The 24,281-nt window shown below is 40.2% G+C and overlaps 3 protein-coding genes and 5 pseudogenes across 3 annotated transcripts, besides 8 other annotated features; all 8 read left to right on the top strand.

Annotated features, from left to right (window-relative positions):
- Positions 1 to 261: 261 nt before the first annotated feature.
- Tb11.v4.0069 lies at positions 262 to 1,821 on the top strand (annotated as a pseudogene).
- Positions 1,822 to 1,968: 147 nt separating this feature from the next.
- Positions 1,969 to 1,989: a sequence feature (AT_rich).
- Positions 1,990 to 2,022: 33 nt separating this feature from the next.
- Positions 2,023 to 2,106: a microsatellite.
- Positions 2,107 to 3,948: 1,842 nt separating this feature from the next.
- Tb11.57.0087 lies at positions 3,949 to 4,455 on the top strand (annotated as a pseudogene).
- Positions 4,456 to 4,556: 101 nt separating this feature from the next.
- Positions 4,557 to 4,584: a sequence feature (AT_rich).
- A 248-nt stretch (positions 4,585 to 4,832) lies between these two features.
- Positions 4,833 to 6,418, top strand: Tb11.57.0045 (annotated as a pseudogene).
- A 66-nt stretch (positions 6,419 to 6,484) lies between these two features.
- Positions 6,485 to 6,519: a sequence feature (AT_rich).
- Positions 6,520 to 8,060: 1,541 nt separating this feature from the next.
- On the top strand, positions 8,061 to 9,641 carry Tb11.57.0047 (annotated as a pseudogene).
- Positions 9,642 to 11,650: 2,009 nt separating this feature from the next.
- On the top strand, positions 11,651 to 13,066 carry Tb11.v4.0068 (variant surface glycoprotein; the record flags this gene model as incomplete). The annotated part of the gene is made up of 1 exon (XM_823009.1): positions 11,651 to 13,066. The coding sequence occupies one exon, from the start codon at positions 11,651 to 11,653 to the stop codon at positions 13,064 to 13,066; it is 1,416 nt and encodes a 471-aa protein (XP_828102.1).
- A 283-nt stretch (positions 13,067 to 13,349) lies between these two features.
- Positions 13,350 to 13,420: a microsatellite.
- Positions 13,421 to 14,288: 868 nt separating this feature from the next.
- On the top strand, positions 14,289 to 15,752 carry Tb11.v4.0067 (variant surface glycoprotein; the record flags this gene model as incomplete). The annotated part of the gene is made up of 1 exon (XM_823008.1): positions 14,289 to 15,752. One exon carries the CDS (start codon positions 14,289 to 14,291, stop codon positions 15,750 to 15,752), a length of 1,464 nt encoding a protein of 487 aa, XP_828101.1.
- A 161-nt stretch (positions 15,753 to 15,913) lies between these two features.
- Positions 15,914 to 15,945: a microsatellite.
- A 2,210-nt stretch (positions 15,946 to 18,155) lies between these two features.
- Tb11.v4.0066 lies at positions 18,156 to 19,499 on the top strand (annotated as a pseudogene).
- A 269-nt stretch (positions 19,500 to 19,768) lies between these two features.
- Positions 19,769 to 19,819: a microsatellite.
- A 907-nt stretch (positions 19,820 to 20,726) lies between these two features.
- Tb11.v4.0065 (variant surface glycoprotein) lies at positions 20,727 to 22,283 on the top strand (the record flags this gene model as incomplete). Its single annotated transcript, XM_823007.1, has 1 exon — positions 20,727 to 22,283. The coding sequence occupies one exon, from the start codon at positions 20,727 to 20,729 to the stop codon at positions 22,281 to 22,283; it is 1,557 nt and encodes a 518-aa protein (XP_828100.1).
- Positions 22,258 to 22,301: a sequence feature (AT_rich).
- Between the last annotated feature and the right edge of the window lie 1,980 nt (positions 22,302 to 24,281).

The following is a 24,281-nucleotide window of genomic DNA, read 5'->3' as shown; positions in this document are numbered from 1 at the left end:
CCAATCGTTTTGTGAGTTGAAAATATGAGCAAAAAAGCCATTTATAGTGATTATGTGCATATAATAATTTTTTAGCCACTTTTTTATTGACACCACAGCAAACGAAAAAACCAGCATTTCTTTTATGACAAATATTGATTGTGTTTTTGTCAGAGATTCGATTTTGTAACGTCTATAAGTGTTCATTTTCGCACAACATGGATAAATAGCGGAACGTTTCCGTCACAGCAAAGCTAGTCCCTAAGGCAGCGACCTTAAAACATGATTACTACAATAGCAAGCCTAACTCTGGCTTTTATGCTAGCGGCGACAATATCGACAGCAGGTGAAGACAAAACAAACACAATTGCTTTTGAGAGCGACAACTAGTGCACGGAACGAAAATTCCTAACTAACACGGTCACAGCCATCCGAATCGTAGTACTGAAGGCATACGAAGGCGTTGAAGAAAAAAACAAACAGCTGTGCGCATGGAAGCTTGCGGCAGCCGCAACCGACGACATAAATTCAAAAAAGGCATACAAGTTGCTTATGGCTATCGATGAAAAAGCGACACTTCAACGGATTTCTAACAGGGTTGCGGCGACAACGGCAGCTGAAAAAGCATCAGCGGTGATCGCAGCACGAATAAACTATCTAAGCCGAGTCCAGGGTGTCGTCATGGCACACCCCGCAACGATCCCAGCATCGGCCACAACTTCCGTAACGGCAAACTCAGCCCCGTGCGAGATCAAGATCAGCCCGGCCGCAACAACTGGCCCAAGCTGCACTGCAACAGCAAAGGAGTCTGCGGCTGCCGACACCATCAGACAGCTGTTGCGGACGGCTACACATATCACTCTACTCGATGAGTTAGACGCCGATAAACACGTAGAGGAGAGAATTCTGAACTTTAAGGTGGGAGGCGGCGCCAGCTGGACGACAGCTAGCGACGGCAACGGTCAAGTCTGCAAAACAGACAGCACAGCACAACAATCATTCAAATTACAACCAGGCAAACAGCCAAAAAACAAAGCACAAGCACCGCAGGCAAGCATCCACAAACTAGACGACGCAAGCAACAAGGATGCGACCGCAACAGAGAACGACTACCCTGCAGCCGAACTCACAGGTAAGCAAATCGCCAAAGTCCTTCACGAGCTGCAAGTAACACTTAACAAGCCAGAGTTAGACCTCGCTACGTTAACAATCGAAGCCTTAAAGAGCGACTCACAGATAGCAGAACTGGCTAGAAACTTGCTATCTGACAACCCAGGCACAAGCAAGCTAAGCGATGCGCCGAAGGGCGAATTGCTAACCAGGCTCCTCAACCGATACTTCGGCGACAAAGGGGAGGCATACAATAAGAGATTCTTGAAAGAATTGCGCAGCAGTGAGCTAACTGTCAAGCTCGGGGACGCAGCCGAAGCGAAACCAATAAGCTTTTTGTGTCAACCGGAAACCTTTGCAAAGGCAATTACATATTTGCAAGGCCAAATCCTAAAAAAACAAACAGAAAAAGCAATTGTTACAATTTATAAAACCTCAGAAGCGATCTGTAATGACAAAAAGAAAGATGAGTGCAGCAAAGAGAATAAATGCAAATGGGAAGGTACCGAAGACAAAGGAACTTGCAAACCTAAAGATGAAGAAGACGAGGTGAAAGCAGAGAATGATGGTAAAACCACAAACACCAAAGGAAGCAATTCTTTTCTCATCAAAGCTTCCCCTCTTTGGCTTGCTTTTTTCTTTTTTAAAATTTTACCCCTCCCTTTAAAAAGAATTTTTCGTTTGATAAAATTTTGCTATTTGATATATTTTAACACTTTTTGATGAAAGTAAGTAAATTAGTGAAAATATGAAAAGTTTTCGAAAAAAAATTGTATGAGAGTGTATGGGTTCAAAGTAGTAAGCCGATAAGATTTGAAAATGAGTGGATTCTAATTTCTTTTATTTAGTTTATTAAGTCTTTTATGCATGTTTTTTGTGATATAATAATAATAAATAATAGGGGACTGTTGTGAGTGTGCATATACGAATATTATAATAAGAGCAGTAATGATAGTAATAATGATAATAATAATGACAGTAATAATAATAATAATGATGATAATAATAATAATGATAGGAGTGAGTGAGAGCAAAAGGAATATTATTAAAGTGAAGGCAGACAGAGAGAAACAAATAGAGATGGAATATGCACGATTTCATGATTATCAAGCAGGTGGGAACCCTAGTCAAGCCTCGTAGACTCGTAGCGACAGCAGGTAAAATAACAGAATTGAAGGTGAGTCAAAAGAAATGCACAGCAAACTACACAACGATACGAGAGGATGTTGTGCTCCACATTTTACTGAAAGTGGATAGGCGCCAGTTTACGGATAATAGTTACTCCTTTTTAATTTGACTTTTTATCCTAATATACAGCTGTAAAGAAGTATCGCGCCCAGAATATGGGGTAAGGGATTTTGTAAGTATGAAGTAATGTCGAATTATTTTCATAAGATATAGAAATATTGGAAAATATTTGTGCGAAAGAATATAACACTATGGGGAGGGCAATTTAAAAGCTGGGATTACTAATGAATTTTCGCCGAAAATAAAGGAGAATAAAGACGAGGAAACCGCTTAAGTAGCGCTTACATAATGTAATGGCATAACTCTATGAAGTGGAGAGAATCAATGATGATACTCCTCCAATTCGGTATTGGTATACTGGTCAGACATTAATAATTTTCAGGAGACGGTAAATACACATTAGAATACACACTGATGCGGCGTTAGTGCAGCGTGTCATGAAACTTTAAAACAAATGAGTTTACTAGTGACTGTAAATTACGATAAAAAGAAGACAAAGATCACTATTTAACTAGTATAAATGTGACAAGTACTAAAGAGCGTGTTTACTGGCAAAGCAACAGCATTATTTTGTCACTGCGTGTAAACAGCAACAAAACTTGAAGCGCTCCGAAAATATGCACCGGGAATAAATGATAAGTGCTTTAGGTGTAGATATAGATCGATATAGAGTAGAATTAAAAGTAGAAACTAGTGGTTAAACAAAATTTACCTTTAAAATCTTTCATAATTTCTATGAGTCTCCGTGGAGAAAAAACCTTGTCACAAGTTGAAAAAATGACAAAAAACAATGATTTCTAGTGATAAGTGACATATTCAAATGATTTTTAGACTGTAAGAATGGAAATCAAAATTGCGCACTTGAAAAAACAAACACGCAGTTTGGAATCATATTACACAAGAAGGTTATTAAGGGGACAATGGGGGAGAGACGGAGACCATGTGCAGGCCAGATAAAGATACTGCAGTATCAAAAGAAGTCAACAGATATACCGGCAAACACGGAGGGCAAATACATAGTGAAACAAGACAGTGCGTCAAATAGAGGCCATAGGGGCAGATGATACGTGGAGAATTGGTGCACTTTTTTTTATTTACACAGAAACGGATAAATGCAGTAGTGGAGAAGAGTGCACCAACTGTATTTTCTTCATATTATGGCTTCTCCACGTGTTAAGTGTTAAGGCAAACAAACGCCAATTGATCGAAGGAATGTGTGGTTTGAATTTTATCAGGGACGTACAGAGAATAGAGGAGAACTAATAGAATTTCGGACCGAAATAGACTGGAATTTCGGAAGTGTGCTTAGGTTGATCTTAGAAGTTAAAAGCAGAGCATCTGAGGAGGGATAATGTTCTCACTAACTGCAACCGAAGCACCGCAGAAGGTGGCAATACACTCCGATCTAATAAAACACTCTCTAAACTAACCACAATCAGCAGCAGCAGCAGAGAAATAGAAAAGGATATACTAGGTAGCAGCGATGTACAAGGAGAGCTGGCGAATGAGATAAAAATAATAATAATCCTAGAAAAACTGGATCTAGACACTGCCAAGCTTACAACCGAAACAACCATGATAGCCAAAGAGCAACTGGCAGATGAAGGCATAAAACTCAAGGAATTGATAAGCCAAATAGAAGAAGAAGACGTGCCAGACCTAAATAAAAAAATCGGTAGCAGCAAAAAGCTAGGCGGTTTGTTGAGCGTGACAGACCTTTAGGTGGTGTTGGGACACCTAGAAACGCAACTTAGCGTAAACCTACAGCAGCTTTCTGCGAAAATGGAAAACAACAAACATCCAGGAGCCGCACTCCGACCGCCATCATAAGATAACTGCAAGGAACTCACTGAGCAGTATGCCTTCCCAAAAGCGGGATGAAATTTCGATAATGGCAAACCCGATGGTGAAAAATGCTTTCCAGACCCTGAAACAAAAACAAAGAAGTAAGGTGAAGAAAATAATGGAAAAGAAAGCTCTGACTGCAAAGATAAGCCTTAAAAAGATTGCATTGGAAACTGCACACGGGAGGCTGATTTTTTCAAGGATTACATTTTTCTCGTAAATAAGAAATTGTTTTTTTTTATGGATACTGCTTTTGTGAGGTTTCTATTTTAAGTATTTTTAGATAATTTTCTAACATTTTTTTAAATTTGATATTTTTGTTTTGCTTTATTACTTTTGACTAAAATGTGCAAATGGAGGAAATTTTTGAGAAGATAAAATTTTGATATTTATATAAAATATGAATGATGTAGAATTATGCTTTAAACTAGTGGGCTTAGGGCATGAAAAATGTGTGTTATTATGGCATTTTCTCATTTATGTCAGCTCTTATCAACCATATAAGTACCCCCCTTTTTGGCTGGGAAACAAACTCAAAACACACCTAGCAGAAAGGCTTTGCAAAAACAAACAAGCAGGAAGAAGGCCAAAAAAGTATCGTGCGGAAAGAGCATAAAACTCTGTAAAGACGTCTTTTGAAGGAGGAGAAAATGAAAGCTGACAAGGTGCCGGCCGTAATCGCCATATCAGCACTAGCAGCTATATTCGTCCCGTCAATAAGTGCCAACGTAGCTGAAGCGGACAACGCATTGTATTTTCATCAACTATGTGCGCTTGTAAGTGCGTCCAAAATAGCTGGCGACATTCCAACAGCGGCCCAAGACCCGGCAACAGCTATCACCGAGCTGCACGAATTAAATTTTACAACGTCGCCCAAAGAATGGCGGGACAAATTCAAAAACGCAGCGGCGACTTTTGACAAAGAGAAAGTAGCAGCATATTTTTCATTAAAACCCACAGACGTCAACAGCAACTGGCAAGAAGCCTGGCAGCACTGGGTAGCCGCTTTCAAACAAACCGGCGACCCAAAAACAACGCCACAGCACATTAAGGACGCAGCGCATGATAGCCTAGCACCACACCAAAAACAGGCGATGCACATCGAAACAGCAAAAGCGCTTGCACTAGCTTTAAATCTACAAAAACAGCGGCTGACGGTGCTGTCAAAAGCGAATGCTCTGACGACACAACAAATCAAAGACCGGTTACTAAAAGCAGCATACGGAGAAAAGGCAACAGAACCGGTGTTCGAAACAGCGAAGGCTTTCACAGGGTACGACCAAACCCGCCAGACAACCTGCGCCGATGACAAAGCGACTTCGGCAGCGGCGACGCTAGCATGCCTTTGTATTCAGGACAACGGTGACGCACCACCAAGGCCATGCGGCCGCAACATGCCAAACACAAACAAATGGAACAGCGCAAGCCAACAAAACCTGGACACCGCCGCCGGCGATCTACTTAAGGCATGCCCAAGCGCCGAGAAAAAGCCAATCACAAGCAACTGGCTAGGCCAAATCACAACACAGGTACGAAACAGTATCAGGATAATCAACAACAACGGCTACCTTGGAGAAACGGAAAATGGCAGCTGCACCGGCACGGCGGCCACTGGCGTCTGCGTCAAGCTCAATGGCTATACTAACGACCCGACAACGCACAAAGGCAAGCTGAAATGGCTAGACGACCTGGAGAGCCTAACGGAGCAGCTCCGCGAAAACGAACAAGCCACAGCACAAGCGGCGCTACTAGCAAACCAAATAGTCGCCATCAGAGACACAACTTATGGACTTGCTGCAACATTAAGGGCACTTACAGCACCACAACCGATCTCCGTAACAGCAGCTCAGACAACCCCGCAACATCCAAGTGCAGCAAGCCTCAAAACAGAATGTGAAGCACACCATGCCAGCCAAGCTGATTGCGATGCCAAGAATTTCTGTACTTATGATTCGAAAGAAAAAAGTGACAAAAAATGCAAATATAATTCAACAAAAGCGAAAGAAAAAGGAGTTTCTGTAACACAAACTCAAACGGGAGTAGGAACTGAAACAACAACAGAGATATGCAAAGGGAAACCAGAGAAAGAATGCAAATCTTCGGATTGTAAGTTGGAAGGAAGATAGTTAAAGAATTCCAGTTTTATCGTAAATAAGAATTGGCTCTGAGTATAGCTGCTTCTATTATAAGTTTGGTAACATTTTAGCACTTTAAGGATTTCTGCTCAATTTTATGAAATTTTAGAAATTTTGTGAAAATTTAGAGAATTTAACTCTTTTCGTCAAACTTTTGAAAATTGTTGAAAATTTTTTTTAAATGAAAAAAATAGTAAATTATGCGTAATGATAGCATATGGGTATAAAGTATGAGTGAGACGTAATAAAAAAAAGTAATATGATAACTTGAGTTATTTTATTAATTTGTTTATACTATGGATATTAGGAGTAATTTGGCGTTATATCAATAATAACAATGACAGAAGATAGCTCAAAGTGTTCACATACTAATATTTTAATAAAAGTTGCGGTGAAGACTAAATACAGCGCCATAATAAAAGTAGTTACAACAATGGTAAGGATGTTATTAAAGTAATCAAGTGATTTTGGTACCGGAAAAGAGAAAAAAATAAAATGAAATGTAGTATGCGCCATTTTAAACACAAATATGATGATATCTACCATCACACAAAACGAGGTAATGAAAGGGACGATCATAAAGAGAGAGTCTAGTGTATAAGCCAAATGAAGTAGCTTAGTAATCCTCAGTGATAATACCAGTATATGAAAAAGGAAGAAAGAAAAGTTTTAATGAAACAACGGAATAACGCAGAGCACAAGAAAGAATGATACAGGGGGAGTTAATGATGCCCTGTAGCTCACGAGGAAATGAATGGACTGTGTCTTTTAATATGATGAAAATTACCAATATCCAGATGGGCTGAAGAAGAACGGGGTAGAATGTGTTGAATAAGTATGTAGTGACAAAAATTTTCAATAAGATATTGTAATAACGAGAAATATTTGTTGCATAAAATGTAATAACATAGAGGCGAAGATTTTAAATTTGTGACTACTAATAAATTTCTGTCGAGGACAAAACACGAATAAGACACGGAAAATGACTAAAATGGTGCGTATATGAAGTGCTAATGGAGGTTTATGAAAAGAATACAACCAATGCTGATAATCCATCAATTTCATATTTATACAGTGCGAGACATCAGGGACTTTCAATGAATGGGTGATCAGTATAATGATAATCCCAGACACAGATTACCAACACAAATCAGAACAAAAAACAGAAAAAAAATTACTCTTGGACAACAAATTACAAAGAAAAAGCGATTGTGCTACACAACAGCGGCGAATACTACAAAAAGGACAAAAAGAAGTGCTTATAAGGGAAGCAGCGCCGTTAACTTGTTATTACAAGTCATAGCGGTAACGCATGATCATTAGCCGCTGAAACCAACTGCAGCGGATAAATGACATATGTTTATAGATGTAGAATGCTATAGATTAGACCTTGAAGTGAAGATTCCTCGGCTTAACTAATTTATTTTGTTAAAAAGGTTCCATTCGAATCGATCCAATAGTTTCGGAAAATAAAATGCAAGGCCAAAAGATGTAGTTGTCGCGACTAGAGAGATGAAAAGAATACTTTAGTAAACTTTTGTCGGACTAAAGCAGATAAGAGCCGATGCCTAGCTTCAGAAAATCTCTATAGAGGACTTTATTACATAATTCGAAAACAATAAAAAATACCAGAAACAAGAAACAGGAAGTTGTCAACCAAAATATAAGCAACAACGGACACCAGAACATCACAGATGACTGCTTTATGTGAGGACAAGCCGTTAAAGTCAAGCACTAGTTTCAAGCTGTAAACAACCCAAATGTTACCACAAAGCGACAGCAACAAAATACTCCACTGCCATTTTATTATTGCAGACGATGCCACGCATAACAGTAGCCAAAGCTTTGCTAATACTAATGGCAGCAGAAGCAGCTGTCATTTCCACAAACGAAGAAGTTGCAAGCGCAGTGGAAAATATCTGCCAAGAAATCTATTTCCTAGGAGAACTTGACAAACGGCTGCAACAGGTAGGGACCTCTGGTTCTCCAGCCAAGGCAAGAAACAAATCACAAGCGAACAGCTGGAAAAGAGCGGCAGCAGCGGTAGAGGACCCAACAAAAAGATGTCTTTATCACGCCCTAAGCGAACAACTAATCACCGAACTGCGGAAAATAGAGGCAAGCCGCCAAAATCTCGGCCAAGCAGCAACAGATGCCCGACTGGCAATAGCACGCCACCGCGGACTACTGGAAGCAATGCAACAAACAGCAAACAGAAAAATAGTTGAAGTGGCTAATAAACACTCAAACCCTGACCGAAATACTGTAAAGCTCACACTCAGCCTCGCTGATTCAGGGACACCAACATGCAAGCAACCCAAAACCGTCACCGAGGTCGAAGCAGGAAAAACAGCGATCGACTGGGACAAGCTTGCCAAGATCAAACTTTCAGACCCGACTGCGCTGCACAAACAGTTCCACAAAGCCACCATACAGCTGGACGCATTCACCTTATGCCAAGGCAATCAAGCAGCAGAAACTCAGACCCTGCAAAATGTGTTTAAAAGTTGCGCCGGATAGAACAGAGCCCGCACACTAACATCCGACGCCCGGTCTGCACCAGCCTATACCAACGTCTCGACCGAAGAAAGCCTCTACGCAAACGACGAACCGGCACAACCTTGCAAACAAACAGCCGAGACGGCCGACGCAAAACACAACAGAAAACAAGCTGTGCTTTACACATTATGCGTAGCCACCAAGCAACAACACCCGTACTACAGCGATCCGGAAGCTTTTTCAGGCAAGACCCTCGCCCAGATGATGAGCTTAAGGTTGTTTGCGCGAAACTGCATACCGCAATCACACAAGATACAACACACTGCTGCCGATCTAACAGAAGTGGAGCTGACCAAATATTTAAAAGACAACCTCGGCAGCGACAACAGGCAGTTTAAGGCAAATTTTCTGGAAAATCTAAAAACGGAACAAACTGAAGTCCTAAAAGCGTGGGACACAGAGACCAAGAATATAAAAGACGTCGCCGAAGGTGAAGAAACAATTGCAGCACTAAGTAATGGTGAGGTAAAATGGAACCGCAAGGAGCCCCAGGCGCTAAATAAAAACAAAGCAGCTGTAGAAGTTGGCGGCAAATATTCAAAAGATTGCAAGGGAGAAACTGACGAAACTAAATGTAACATAAAATATGGGTGTGAATTCAAAGACGGGAAGTGCAAGACTAAAGTGGCAGCAGCAGTTTGGAAAACTGGCACTAAAAATACAACAGGGAGCAATTACATTGTAGTTAAACAACCTCTTTTGCTTGCATTTTTCTTCTATAATTATTTTTCTGAAAAAAATTTCTCAAAGTTATTAAGTCTATGAAATTTACAAAATTTGCTAATATTTGATACATTTTGACAACCTTTGATGAAAATGTGTAAATATTAAAAAAAACTAAAAAGCATGAAAAAATGTAGAACGGTGAAAAATGGGTACAAAGTAGTAAGGGGGTAAAGTACGAAAAAAAATGCAATTATTAACTCTTCTAAATCTGTCTTTTGTTTATTTTGCTGATATTAGTCAGGGCTATAATGATTATATGACCAATAATGATAATGATAGAAGAGTGTTCTGAATGCGTATATACTAATATTATCAAAAAGAGTAGTTGTGAAAAAATATGCAATAATAAAACTGAATCACTTAAATCAACTGGAGAAAGTAAGAAAATGGGAGTGCTTAAAGAGTTTAACGGCGATGTTATTAAAGGAAAAGCAGCAAGTCACGCAGAAGATGAGATGAAATATGCTCACACTCAAACATAAACATGGCTATGACCATCTTCATATCAGCAGAGGAGGAGGAAATTCGGTTGAGACAGAGCAGATAGTGAAGTCCAGATGGGGTCACTACATTGTACAACACGCTAGATGTAGTAAACAAAAATGTTACCAACATAATGAAACAACATAATCGACACCAGACCGCCACAGAAAAGATCTATATAGTACAGAAAGAGAATAGATTAATAATGATTCCAGTATTTCACACAAACAGGGATTGGTTTTACTGCAGAAATGATGACTATTGTGGCTTTTAATTTGTGGAGGAACATGGTGTATAACAGAAACGGATCACAAGATGAAGGAGAAAGGGATTGGGTATGTGGGAGGTAATGTGGAAGTCGTTTTCTTGTCATATCAAGCAATAATGGACAACATTTGTAAACAAAGATATAAAATTATTTGGTAGATGATTTTAAAACTTGGACTACTAATTTATTGAACTGGCCACCAAAGGGAGAGCAAAAACGCTAACTTTGCTTAAAATAACAGATATATGAATCGTTAGACGAACTTTATGATTCATAAATCGTTGTTTGTCACTATCAGCGAATCCCATACTGAGAAACAAGAAATTAATTGACAGTACTTAAAAAGTGTACAATTCACAAAAGGTTAAGGGTCTACCAAAATGTACTTCAGTAACTAAATGCCGCAAAGCAAAACACATATTGGTTATCGGAACTGATATATCGAGTCTCGGCCGCAAGCTGCCCAAATCAAACCAGCTGTTGAATTAAACGAAACAAAGAACGTGTACACGCACAAAATAGAGGTGTTATATTGCTACTTAAGCATGGCGTACCGACGCCAGGCCACAAGTAAATGGATCAAATAAAAATCAATAAAATTTGAGTATACAACTACAGAAATATGTGCGGCACCTTAAAAATTTGCAAGGATAGAATTGCGGAAAAAGTGGTCAGACACAAGAAGTAACAAACACTATAAATAAGAGGGTTTAGAAGAGGAAGGAATCGTGATAAGTTTCAATATCAAAGTTTTAATTGCGCAGAAGCACAACAGTAGACGAAAGTTAGCGGCTCCACTAGAGGATATATGGTACAATGTTATACAAAATGGGTAGAATTAACTCTTTAAATAGCAACAGGGCTTCCGTGTAGATGCATAACGCTGATCAACTGTTGATTGTAAATGGCAATTCAATAGAAAGAAGGGTGTGACCACTGAAAACGAGATACTCTAAACGGTCGACACCAGAAGAGTATAGAATGGAAAAGGACGTAAATTGGTTGGCAGTGATTTGGGATAGATTGTGGGAACATTGAAGAAAAGGTAGTAACAAAACGAGTAATATGACTCAGTAAAAAACTCCGAGGAAACAAGACGCCCTAGCGACAGAATCCATAAAACGCGAAAAATGAGGCGATTTGTAACATATTGTGAATTTTCAACTTAGAAACTAAGCCGTACAGCGTTTTTGGAAATATCTCTTTCGCACCCACTACCTGCCATTGATATAGTCAGCACAGGCAAGGATTTCAAACTTTTAAGAGACACAAGAGCATCTTTCATCCAAAAGCACCAATGCAACAAAGCATAGCAGTGATGGCACTGCTGATGGTCGCTTGCGTTTCTCAGTCGAGCACAGGAAACGTAGCTGCCGGAGAAAACGCACAGCTGTTCAACCAACTCTGTACCTTAATCGGAGTAGCAGAAGCAAAAATAGAGATCGGCAGCGAAGCAGAAGAAACAAACGCAATAGACGCCGAAATTCAGCAACTAAACATGTCCTTCAGCACACCCGACTGGCAAAGTATCTTCAAGAGCGGTACAGGTGAGGACGACTGGCAGCAAACGGTACCAACAAACTTCTCGAGCCATAAAACCTGGTCGGCCCAGTGGCCAAGGTGGCTTAAAGCAGCTCAGGCTCACGCCTCGGACAAGCAACAACAAAAGCTAAAAAACAGAGGTGCGCTACAGCTGGAGCAACACCAGAAACTTTATCTTTCCAGGAAACTCAGAGTAATTGCATCTAAAAGCGCAGAACTAGCGAGCGAACTCAAAATGCTGAAGGTCGTCGAACAAGCAGACGCAGCCAAAAACGCAGCGAAGAACCTTAAGATTGCAGCGTATGGAGCGGACAGGACAGCAGCAGGCCCATTGGTCGGCGCGGAGGTTTTCAAAGGGGCGGGTAAAGACACCGCACAGGCGTGCTGCGAAAATACAGCCGCCGACAAGGTAACGGAAACCATATCGGGCACCATCATCTGTGTCTGCGCCGGAGGAGCAAACCTAAAAACAGTATGCGTCAACCCGCAGACAGAACTCAGCCAGTGGTCAGACGGACAAACGGGCGCAGCAACTCAATGGACAACCCTAGCAAAGCACTGCACACACAAAGTGACATCGGAAAAGCCTGAAGAAATTTTAGACAGCACCCTACAATCAATAAAAGCCGCCATCAAAACAGACGACTCGCACGCATACCTCGGAGCGTACAGACAAACAGGATGTCAAGCGTCGCAAAACACAGGTTTCTGCGTAAAATATACAAATGACAAACGCGGAACAAGCACACTGTTTGATTCCATGGCATGGGTCAAAACCGTAGGAGAAACAGTGACTGCGCTAAGGCAGAGTCGCGAGGCAACACAGAGAGCACGGGCAATAAAAAAGGAGCTTGCATTGCTCGAAACTCAACTGCAAGCAGCCATAGACGCAGCGAAGACTGTAACAGCCGCTCCACCAATACAAGTCACCGGCGGTGCCCCGACACCGGCAGGAAACAGCGAGACAAGCGACGAATGCAAACAATACAAACCAAAAAAGACATGCGAAGAGAATGGTTGCAAATGGGAAGGAACTGAGGAAAAGGGGGAAAGCGCGTGCAAAGCTAAGCCAGAGGAGCAGAAAAAACAGTTTACAGATGGAGCTGTGGCAACGAAAACAGATAAATGCAAGGGGAAATTAGAAGGCGAATTCACCAATGCTCTTGGCTGAAAATGGAAAGGCGAAACTTGCAAAGATTTCAGTTTCTTCATAAAATATGATATTTGCTCTAATTGATTCTGCTTTTGTGAATTTGGTAGGATTATAACTTTTTTGAAAATATTATACTTTAACAGATTCTCTAAATTTTGCTATATCTCAACACTTTGTGATGAAAATGTGAAAGTTAGTAAAATGTGTATAACAGTGGCCTATAGGTAAAAATTAGTAAAGTAATACGGTGAGAAAGATGAATGCTCTTGTGCAATTTACTATTTTTATTATTTACTCTATAAATATTAGTTAGGATTATAATTATAATTTGTAATTACACTAATAATAGAAATGATAATAATGATAATGACAGGAGAGTGTTGTGACTGGGTGTATATTGATATAATTGTAACAGTGGCAGTTCTTAATGACAGATCACTCACAATAGAAGAAACCTAAAACAGTATTGCGGTTGAAATGATTAAGTGAGTGAGTGAGTAAGTAAGAAAGAAAGAAGATACGGAGCTATAATACCCGTATACGTAAACAAAAATACGACGATAGGTATCATTATACACAAGTAAATAATAAAAGTGTTAATGAAGGAGGAACATAACGAAGTGTACTTCGTAGACGCAGCAACTAAGTGACCCGCATAAACTGTGACAGGAAGCCAAAATTAACGAAAGAAAGTGGAGAAAGAAATGACGGTGTGTCTGTTAGAGCAGCTGACGAGTAAAGAAAATACTACAGGAGGGTGAAGTTAAGACACCGCCGTATTTTACAAAAAAGTAGTTATACGCAACAGAAAAGATAGTGGCAGTTGTATTTTTACGTAGCTTCGGATCGCGTCGGAAAATATTAAGTCCAAAAGCCGTTGTGTTGCAATGTGGACGTGATCTATTTATTTTCAAAGGGTTATTGGCGGGGTAGTGCATGATATTTTATAGTTGAGGCATAAAGATGTTTTTGAATTTTGGAAAGGAATATAACTCAAACTCTACAGATTTTCAGTTCGATACTGCTAAACTGCAAGCAGCACCTGCTTCACAACCTCTAAAGTCAGCTTCCGCACATAAAAGGCAAGATACCTGGGAGTTTCCTTGTGGTCCTTTTTTTCTTTATATCCACAACTCTCTACCATCGTGCCGATATCCGAAACCATGAACAGGGGTCAAGCCAACAAAGCTACGCAAAAAACGATATACAGGAACATAGACAGGCAAACAGCGCAGCGGAGATGCAGAAATCTGGTATACCTCTAAAAGGCCTCTATGTTGCCTTGTTTATAACCACGACCAACCTCGGTTGTTCGAACGTCAACCCGGGGGACAACGCCAACGAATTCAACTTGCTCTGCAGATTAGTGGCCCTAGCAGAGAACACCCCGCCACATGCAACAGCAGAAACCGCAAACGACGCTGACCTTGAAGACATAATGAGGCTAAATATGTCACTGTCGGCGCCTGAGTGGCTGCAGATGTTTGTGAAAAACGCTGCGGACAACGATGTCCACAAAACACAACCCGAAACGGTAAATAAGGAAAACAAGTGGGAGCCGTACTGGAAGCACTGGCACAAAGCAGCACAGGATATATTAAAGAAGGAGAACCTGAAAATAATCGACGATATGAAGCTCTCAACGCTAACACCGGCGCAAAAGCAGGCCGTAACAACAGAAGTGCGCCAACTCACAGAGAAAGCGTACCAAATCAAAACTCGAAGGGAAGAACTGGCAGCTGAACTAAGCAAAGTCAAAACTAGCCCAGGGAAGACGCTAAAAATAATAGTTTATGGCAACAAAGACAAGAAAGCGGCCACTGTCGACCAGAATGATGCTTTCCAGGGCGGCGGTACAAGCTACAGTGCCGCCTGCACAGGCAATTCGGCATCGATCAAAGTAAAATCAGTAGCCGGCCTCATAGCGTGCCTATGCGCAAAGGCAGACAGCAACCAAGAAGACCGAGCTTGCGGCACAACAGTGAAAATAGCAACAGCACAATGGACAGTTGCAAGCCCGCCGGCCTCCACCGACGTAACAGAACCACTAACATTCTGTAACAAGGCGACGCCGAAGAAATTGACGGCAAACTACATCAAGGCAATACTCGAGGACCTAGAATCTGCAATTAAAGTCAAGGCCGCCGCAGGGGTACTAGGAGCCTCAGAAACAGGAAACAGCTGCGGCGGCAAAAACAACGACGGCTTGTGTGTCAAAGTCGATGACTGGGCAGCCAACGGTGTAGTTAAACTGGGAAAGATAACTTGGTTAAAGCAACTGGAAACGCTAGCGGAAGAATTAGAAGAGCAGGAACAGGCAGTGGCGGAAGCAGCGGAACTTGACAAACGGATAAAGAATATAAAGCAAAAAACGCTGAAAGTTGGGGCCAACTCGTGGCACATAAAAGAGGAAGATACAGCAAAACAAAAGGACAACGCGGACCAAAGACAAGCCAACTCCGCTGGGACCAGAAGAGATCAAGCCAAAGCCGAAAAAGAATGCAATGCAGCAGGAGACGACAAAAATGCATGTGATAAGTTAAAGGGCCAGGGGTGCACATTTAAAGAGGATGGAAAGAAGGACAAAAAGTGCACCTTGAGTGAGAATGCCAAACAAGAAGTAACAAAAGAAGCAAACCAAGAAACAGGAGGGAATGATGGAGAAAAAGAGGAGAAATGTGCAGGGAAAGAGCAAAAAGACTGAAAAGATAGCTACAAATTGGAAGAAAAAAGTGCAAAGTTTCATGTTTCTTCGCAAATAAGAAATTGGTTGTAATGGCTGCTTCTTTTGTGGGTTTGGTTTAATTTTAATAAAGTTTTCTCAATTATAGGAAATTTTATGGATATTTGTTAGGGTCATAATTTTAATAGCAATGATAATGATAATAATAATAATAGATAAAAGGAATGTGTATATACTAATATTACGGTAAGGATGTGGTTGAAGACTGAACGTTCGTCGAGAGTAGGGACACTTTAAAACCGACAAGTGTGCAATGTGATGAAATCTATATGACCGTATGTGGGAAAAAACGAGGAATAGTATTATGCGACACACAAATAGACAAAGAGAGAAATGGAAATAGAGTATGAGAATTATTGCAGACGAGGAAGTGATACAGGAGAAAATGGTGGAGAGAAGGTATCCAGTGTACAGAATAAATGTGCCAGCAGCGTTATTTGCAAAAAATTTCACTAGCCGGTAAAAAAGAAATAAAATGGAATAAAATTACTATGACAGCACCGTATAGAGAGACATAATATATAAGGAAGAAACAATGCGCCTAAGTTTTCGCAGAAATTGATATATTATGCTGTAGAGATGGTGAAAACTGTTGTTTTTAATCTGATTTCTGATTCTAATATTTATCTGTGAGAAGCAGTAACAACAGGAAAGAATTGACTAAGGGTGTGGTCATTTCAAAGACTTTTTCTCTCAATCTAGAGCAGAAGAGGCGAAATTTTTTGGGTGAAATTATATTTTTTCTGTCGACAACAATCTTTTAAAACGAAAGCTACTAATGGATACACACGGTGAGTAAATCAAATGAAAACGCTTAACCTACCTAAACTGTCTCTTGTAGAAGAGCATGACCTATTTATATGAAGTTGCGAGAATCACCGTTGATACAACACCACTACCACATTGGTGTAGGTAAAAATCTTAGCAGTCTAGCCACTAGTAATTGACGGAGGAGTATACAACGACGCGGCATTGATGGGGCTTATCAAGAAAATACAGGGAAAACTCTCAAATAAAACCAAAATTGGAGAATAAGAGGTCAAGAGATGTTCAAAAAGCCCGGATAATAATAAAAAATAAAAACTGTGCATACTGACAGAATAAAGCGTTATGTCTTCAGAGAGTCACCATATGATTGCCAACAAAATGCCTGAGCAAATTCAAAAATGTAAAACTATAAAAACTGTTAGTTCAGATAGACAGAGCGACGTTGACAATTTACGGAAATATTGAGATAATGCAGAGTGAGAAATGATTAAACATTTCATAGAAGAGAATTAAAAATGGGTCAAAATGTGAAATCTGGGAATGCATTACAACTAGAAACGCAGAAAAAACAACAAGAGGAAGCTTGTACTGTTTTTGACTCTGTAATGGAATAACTCACAGCGGCAATACAGCAGCTTCTACCACACTCACCTATATGTGTTGACCACTAAACAGCGGTAAACCCAACTAAAATAAAATAAAAAGCAAGGTTTGTTGGCTAGAACGCAACGGAAAAGGTGTAATACATGCAAAGGTGAAAAAGGCTGCAAAGGGGAGGGGACAAAATTAGAACATTACAACACACCAAAGAAATGATTGAACCTCCTGAATTTAAAAACTGCGGCATATCGCTATTGAATCAGTTCCAGATTGTAAGAAACAGGAAATCGTAAGATCAACAAATCACCGGGCAGATAGTGCAGCTTTTCAATGATTTGTAGAGAAAAACTGCGGATCACCAAGACTGGTTACCAGCAAATTACGTAATTGATGTCCGTCTAACTTGATTTAGGCTATCGAACAGAAAGCATTTTGGAAAACTGAAAACCAAAAGAAAAACCAGGCATTCAACATACTTCAGGTAAGCAAACTGCACAAGTAGGCATCTCTTTACATCTCGGACCAAGACAGTGGACACCTCAAGCACAGCATCTTTAATTCCACTACGTGATCGGAAGCGGTTAACAAAAGCTGCGGAGGGAGGGCTACTGAAACAGAACACATGTGCTGGAGCGTGCTGAAGTAGGAAGTGGTGCAGGAAAATAACAACCCACAAAATTAAGGCCCATGTGAAAGTGACGCATTAGTTGTGAATATTACACATTTGGTTCCTCCATCGCCAGAACAAAAAACATTTCTATGAGTCGACAAAGTTTGTAGGACATCCTCCATCACGTGCAGCAAGCGGTATATCTAAAATTATGACCCTTCTGTAAACCACAAAATATTCTACATAAAACAAACCGCATGCTTGTCTTATTTTTTATAAAACTTTTAGAGGCACTGGCACAGCTGAGGGCAAGTTCCAACTGAAAACAATGAAAATCGTTATTTTAGTACTGGTAACTCTAAGTTTAGTAGCGCCCTATGGAGGCGCTGCCAACCTGCACTCTCTAGCGCCCAAAGTATGGAAGTCTATGTGCGATATCTATGCGCCACTCAGGAAGCGGATCGATGAAACGACGCAAGCAGCAAGTCAAAGACGGCGAAAAGCAGTGGAAGCGGAAAAGCAGCTTCTGAGAACGCAAATCTTCTTCGAAGCTACCAGAAAACAGGCGCCGAAAGCTTTACGTACCCGTTATAGCCTACCCACAGGCAAAAGTAAGCGAACTCAACGCCGAAAACAAGACAGAAACAATGCAATAGGATAGAAAAAGGATCAGGTCAGCGGCTCTCGCGATGGAACACATCCGGGAGCTAATAACGATAGCCACGACGTCAATCAGTAACAGAACCGAAGGGTGCCCACCCACCAATGCCGACAGCAGCAATTCGCACACATCCCTCGACTCCTTAAAATCCGATCACACAACGTGCAAAGAGCTAACCTTCGAGGCCGAGGACACTATAAACCCGGCAACGGTACTGCTACGCGATGGACTGACATACTTCAAAGACAGCGCAACCTCAGCTGCAGCAAGCAACGAAGATAACTACCGCCCCTTTACCTATAACAACGATGAAGGCTTGCTGGAAACCAACCAGCCGGAAGGAACACGCCACCTAGGCGGTGGCCTCCTGCAAACAGCAGCCGGCGCGGTACAACACGTCCAAATGAGTAACTTAGAAAACTCACAACCCTCAGACGGAAAATACGTGCTGGCAGAAGCATGGAAACACAACAAAGACAGACCTGAAGTTCTTGTCACATATAAAAACCCCGACCTCGCGACACTAGCGCGCGACGAAGCATTCGTCAAAGCTTTCCAAATCAGTCAAGGATTAGACCCAAGTAAACCCATACCTGATTTGACGGCGAGACTTCAAACTTTTTACGACACAGGCGCAGATGCACTGGACAAAACGGTTTGGCAAACAGTAACAAATTTTAAAACCGACATGAAGGTTGGAAATGCACCTGCAGGGCACAATATTTCGACCGAAGAGGACATCAGCGTCCTAACCAGTATTTTAGCGGCGTATACAACAGCGGCAATCAAAAACGTAGAATACTTAGAAAAATTCAAAGAAATTTCAGAAAAATCGAACAAACCAGAGAAACAAGAGATAGAAGAAATTTTCTGAACGAAAGGAACAGGGGATAAATGCAAACAACCATGCAAAGTGGTTGAAGCAAAATGTGTAGAAAAGAAGTGCAAAATTGAATAGGGGGAGGCAAAAAAGCAGCAGAACAAGAAAGCCAAGAAACTGGAAGGAATGATGGGAAAACTACAAACAATAGAGCGAGAAATTCTGTTTGAATTACAACCCCTCCTTTACTTGCATTTCTTCTATGATAAATCTGTATGAAACTTTGCTATTTTTCTATTTTGAGAAGCATAAAAAAATGAAAATTTTATAATTTCAGTTAAATATGTATGATAGTATCCTATGTGTGCAAGGTAGTATAGTAACAGAAAATTAAAAATGAATGATATTCTAATTTTGGTCATCTATTTTTAATGACTATTATAAGGAATTTAGGATAAAATGAAAATGATAATAATAACAATAGGAGAGTGTTGTGAGTGTGTGTATATACGAATATTATAATAAGATCAGTATTAATAATAATAATGATAATAATGATAATAATAATAGGAAAGTGTTGTGAGTGTGTATATACGAATAATATAATAAGAGCAGTAATAATGATAAATAGAAACTGCAAAAAATGCACGGAAAGAAACATCAAGGTATAATGGGAGTATGTGTGTGTGTGTAGCTCAGACAGAGATTAAAAGAGTAAGGGGTGAAATTGACGTGGTTTGACAAAAAAAAAATAGAGGTCACAGGCATCATTTTACAGAATTAGGAGAAAGTTTAAATAACAAAGGCACAGCATTAATCTTAGACAGTCATGGAGTTACATTTCTCTATCAGAAATAGGCGAGATTTGTGACATAGAAAATTTTTTAACCAAAGCTCAACACAAAAATGGAGGCAAAACAATAAAGGAGCTCGCATTTAAACAATCCTAAGATTTTTATAAAGTTGAGAGAGTTAGTAATAAAACATCGCCTCTACAATATTAGTGTAAGCCTAAGGAACTGACACTCTTCATCAAACGCAAACTTCGCACAGGAATGCACAGTTACCAAGCTGTGAAAGCACGTATCAAGAAAATTCAGAACAGGTGACTGCAGGGAGGACACCTTTTACAGAACAAGAGCCAAGAAGAACCAACAATAAACCACGACAGGAGTGCTAAAGAATCAGAAGCCGCCTACAAAAGGAAAACCAACATTATATCGTTATTGACAATGTCTCGTGGTATCACTGCAAAGTAATGCAAATTAGGCGTTATAAAACGCAAAGTGTTAGACATAGAAACGTATTCAGTATTTTAATGTGGTATAGTACTGGATTTAAAGAGGAGAATACTATATTCAATAAATATAGACCGGCCTTTATCGATATTAACACTGACAAGCAAAAGAAAAGCAAAATCTAAGAAGTCAGCAGCCAACGCCTTTTCCCATTTTAAAGAAATTAAGCAGGCACAAAATGGCAAAGAAAATAATTCCGAACAAGCAGATCGTACTAACATTAGTGCTCTTTACTAGTATACAGTACACAATAGCACAGCTCACCAACGACGAGGCGGCGACAGGAATAGGAACACTTTGTGACGAGGAGTTTTATCTAAAGAAAATAGCAGAACACCTGCGCAGCAAGATCGTAGACAGAAACCGAGGGCTGCAGGAAGCAGCGCTAACAGCATCAAAATACGAAATAGCAGCGGCGGCGGCAGACAGCCCGGAAGACCAATGTCTAATAAACGCCTTAGCCGTCAAAGCAAAACAGGTACTGAAGCTTCGGCAAAAGCAAGCGGAGGAGCCACCAAACGCGTTGCTGAGCGGACTAGAGCACTCCAAAGAGCAACGAGGTGTTTTACTCGCAGAGATCGAAAACAGTAAGTTAGCAGTCACTGTGAAGGCTGGAACCCTCCACGGCACCAACAGCGCCGGCACGACAATGCTGCAGCTGGAGACAGCCCATAGCAACTCGGCGGATTGCTCGATATCGCAGCCAGACACCGACAGAACCATAGCCAACAAGCAACCTGACCCAGCAAAAGCAACACAGCTCAAATTAACAGCCTTAAACGCTTTGGACAAACTCAAGAAAGTCGACAAATTAACGTTTACTGTAGCCAGCAACGGCTGCACCAGCAGCGGCGGTGGAACCAAAACAATCGGCCAGGCAATGGCCGGCTGCAGCTGGGCAAATGGGGATACGGTATCAACCAGCTACAAGCCGTCGCAATACAGCATAGCGACAACACAAACTACACCAATATACAAGGAAGAAAACGGCAAAAAGGTCTGCGCAGCCCATGCAAAGCAAAAGGGTGCCGGCACCACAAGGGGGGAAAAAATAGCCGACGCCATCTGCGAAGCTCTGGAGACGAAGGCGGAAGGCCATACAATGCCAGAACTAAGCGGCGACACACTTGCGGAAGACGCAGTAATTCAAGAAGCAGTAGCCAGTTGCACCAAAAAATTCACGAATTTAGTCAAAGAATCCGACATTGCAACTAACAGCGATTTAAAAACATATCTCAGGACAGCGTACGGCAAAGGAACGCACGGCTTCGACGCCAAATTCAAGCCGCTGATTAAAACAAAAACGGTGCCGGTCCGTGAAGGCGATAATATAAAACAGAAGGCAATCGAGAAACTAACGTTAGACGACGACACGCATGCTGTACTGGCCCGGCTGCTGCACCAGCGTCTAACGGTGATACAACGGGAACCAACAAGTGGCATCCAAACAGATGCAAAAGATGATGCTAAGGTGGCTGAATGTGATGGAATAGCTGATAAAACTCGGTGCAACGGTAAGGATGGGTGCGAATTCAAAGAGGGAAAATGTAAACTTGAAGAGGGAGTGAAATCAGAAAACGATGAAAAAACTACAAACGCAACAGGAAGCAATTCTTTTGTCATTAAAAAGGCCCCTCTTTTGCTTGCAGTTTTGCTATTATATTTAAAGTACTCTCAAATATTTTGGTTTAAATTTATGAAATTTCCTGTTTTTAAAAAATATACTAAAAGTTGATATATTTTAATATTTTTTGTCAAGCCTTTGAAAAATAATGAATATTTATTTTGAAAATATAGATATAGTAAAATGTGCGTGAAAAGTGCATAGGGGTGCAAATCAGGAATGTGATATAGTATTAAAGATGACTGTCATTATAATTTTTTTCCAATTTTATGAATATTATTTTGAGTTATAACAGAAAAATTAGTAGTAGGAAAGCATTGTGAATGTATATGTACTAATAATATAATGAAAATGGTAATGACCGAATGCACTAAAATAACAGAAGCACTCAAAATATTTTAAATGGTGAAATTCAAGTGAGTGACAAAGAGTAAGTAAGAGAGCGCACGAATAATTTTGTTAAGAGTAACTCAGAAAGAAAAAGGTAGACATAGATGGAATATGTGCAGCTTGAAACACAAAAATGAAGATGGGAATCATACGCAAGGAGGTGATGAAGGACAATAAGAAGAGAAACAACATAGTTTGAAATCTAAACGGAGATGCTACGGTATTGGCAGAGGCACTGACAGAAAGTGGAAAAGAAGGAAACAATGCATGTAATGAAACAGAAGTATATGCATTACAGCGTACGGAATAAAAACAATAGAAGGAAGATATGATACTCAGTATTTTACTAAAAAATGAATAGGTGCTACATCTGCACTAACGGTTACATTTCTGGTTATTAATCTGATAGTGATTTCTTATTTTTGTTTCGAAGAAAAAGCAGTAAAAGATGAAGAAACATGGGGAAGGGACTGTGTAACTGTAATGTAACACAGAAGTTTTCTCATCAGATGCAGTAATAATTTTGGGTCTTCATGTGAAACAATATAATATTATCGGTTTTCTGATTTTAAAACTGCGACTACTAATGTATTACCATGCTTTAAAAACGAATAAAGCGGATATTACTTAAGGTATCGCACAAATAAACAGTTAGAGGACCTTTATCTATTATATAGAATTAGCGGCAAGGCTACACTAATTTTTTACTTGTACAGCAAAAAAAAGATTCATTGAAAAACCGTACAATTGGTATAAGAGTTTTTGGTACTGCAGAGTTAAAAGCACGAATGAGTAAAAGTAAATCAACTAGCTCATGATTGCTTTAAATCTTTCGGAAAGTGTTGCGACCGCCTAAATTTTAGAAGGATAAGCAGTAAGCAGAGGAATGCGTCAAAGAAATTAATAAAAAGTATAAAAAACTTTATCACATCACAAGACACTGTAGAAATAGTGTTAATTAGTTGTTTTAAGACGCAACAGAATTGGAAAAGTTATTGTATGAACACAAAACATTTAGTTATTTTCTGTATTAGCATGTAAAATGTAAAACGCAAATATGAATGGCAGATTTGGCATGTTAGAAACGAGTTGAGTTAGAAAAGTACAAGTGGATCGAATTAAGCAGTAAGAAAACAGAAAATGGCATCCGTTTCCCGTATGTAATTTGGAACCCTACAGCTTTCTTTATCGTTAAGTTAGAAAAAAGGAAATAAGTAGCGGAGAGGAATAGAACTAACAGCGGGTGCTAGATTGCACTTGTTAAAAAATCGTCGTATTAAAAGAGTTACATTCGCGGTAGCTGTAACAACTGCGCGAAGACTGTCATACATGGGTAAGATTTCAATAATGCCAATAGGAAAACAACACGCTAACTTACCGATAGGTGTGATGGCAGCTATGTAAAAGAAGTTGCAAAGCAGACGGTGTGATCCGCTGCCAATTCCAGCGAAAACACCTAACAATACGCAACAGCAGTAAATAATACCAGTGCAGTTAGTAACGACACTAGTGCATACAGACATGATGATGAAAATCTAAAACTCGCAAGTGGAGACAGTGGTTGTCTTCTGAGAAAAAACAGAGATATTTACCCTAGAGGTATTTAGAGGCATTGAGGTGAACGACGACAAGGGGGACATGCAAAACAGTTAATTGTGGCGGAATAAATCGATCATAGAGCTTGCAAAAGGACTAAAAAAGAAAACCTACAAACTAGCT

Source organism: Trypanosoma brucei (assembly GCF_000002445.2).
Source record: "Trypanosoma brucei brucei TREU927 chromosome 11 chr11_scaffold02 genomic scaffold, whole genome shotgun sequence".
Taxonomy (NCBI): Eukaryota; Euglenozoa; class Kinetoplastea; order Trypanosomatida; family Trypanosomatidae; genus Trypanosoma; species Trypanosoma brucei.
This window is presented reverse-complemented; position numbering and strand designations above follow the sequence as displayed.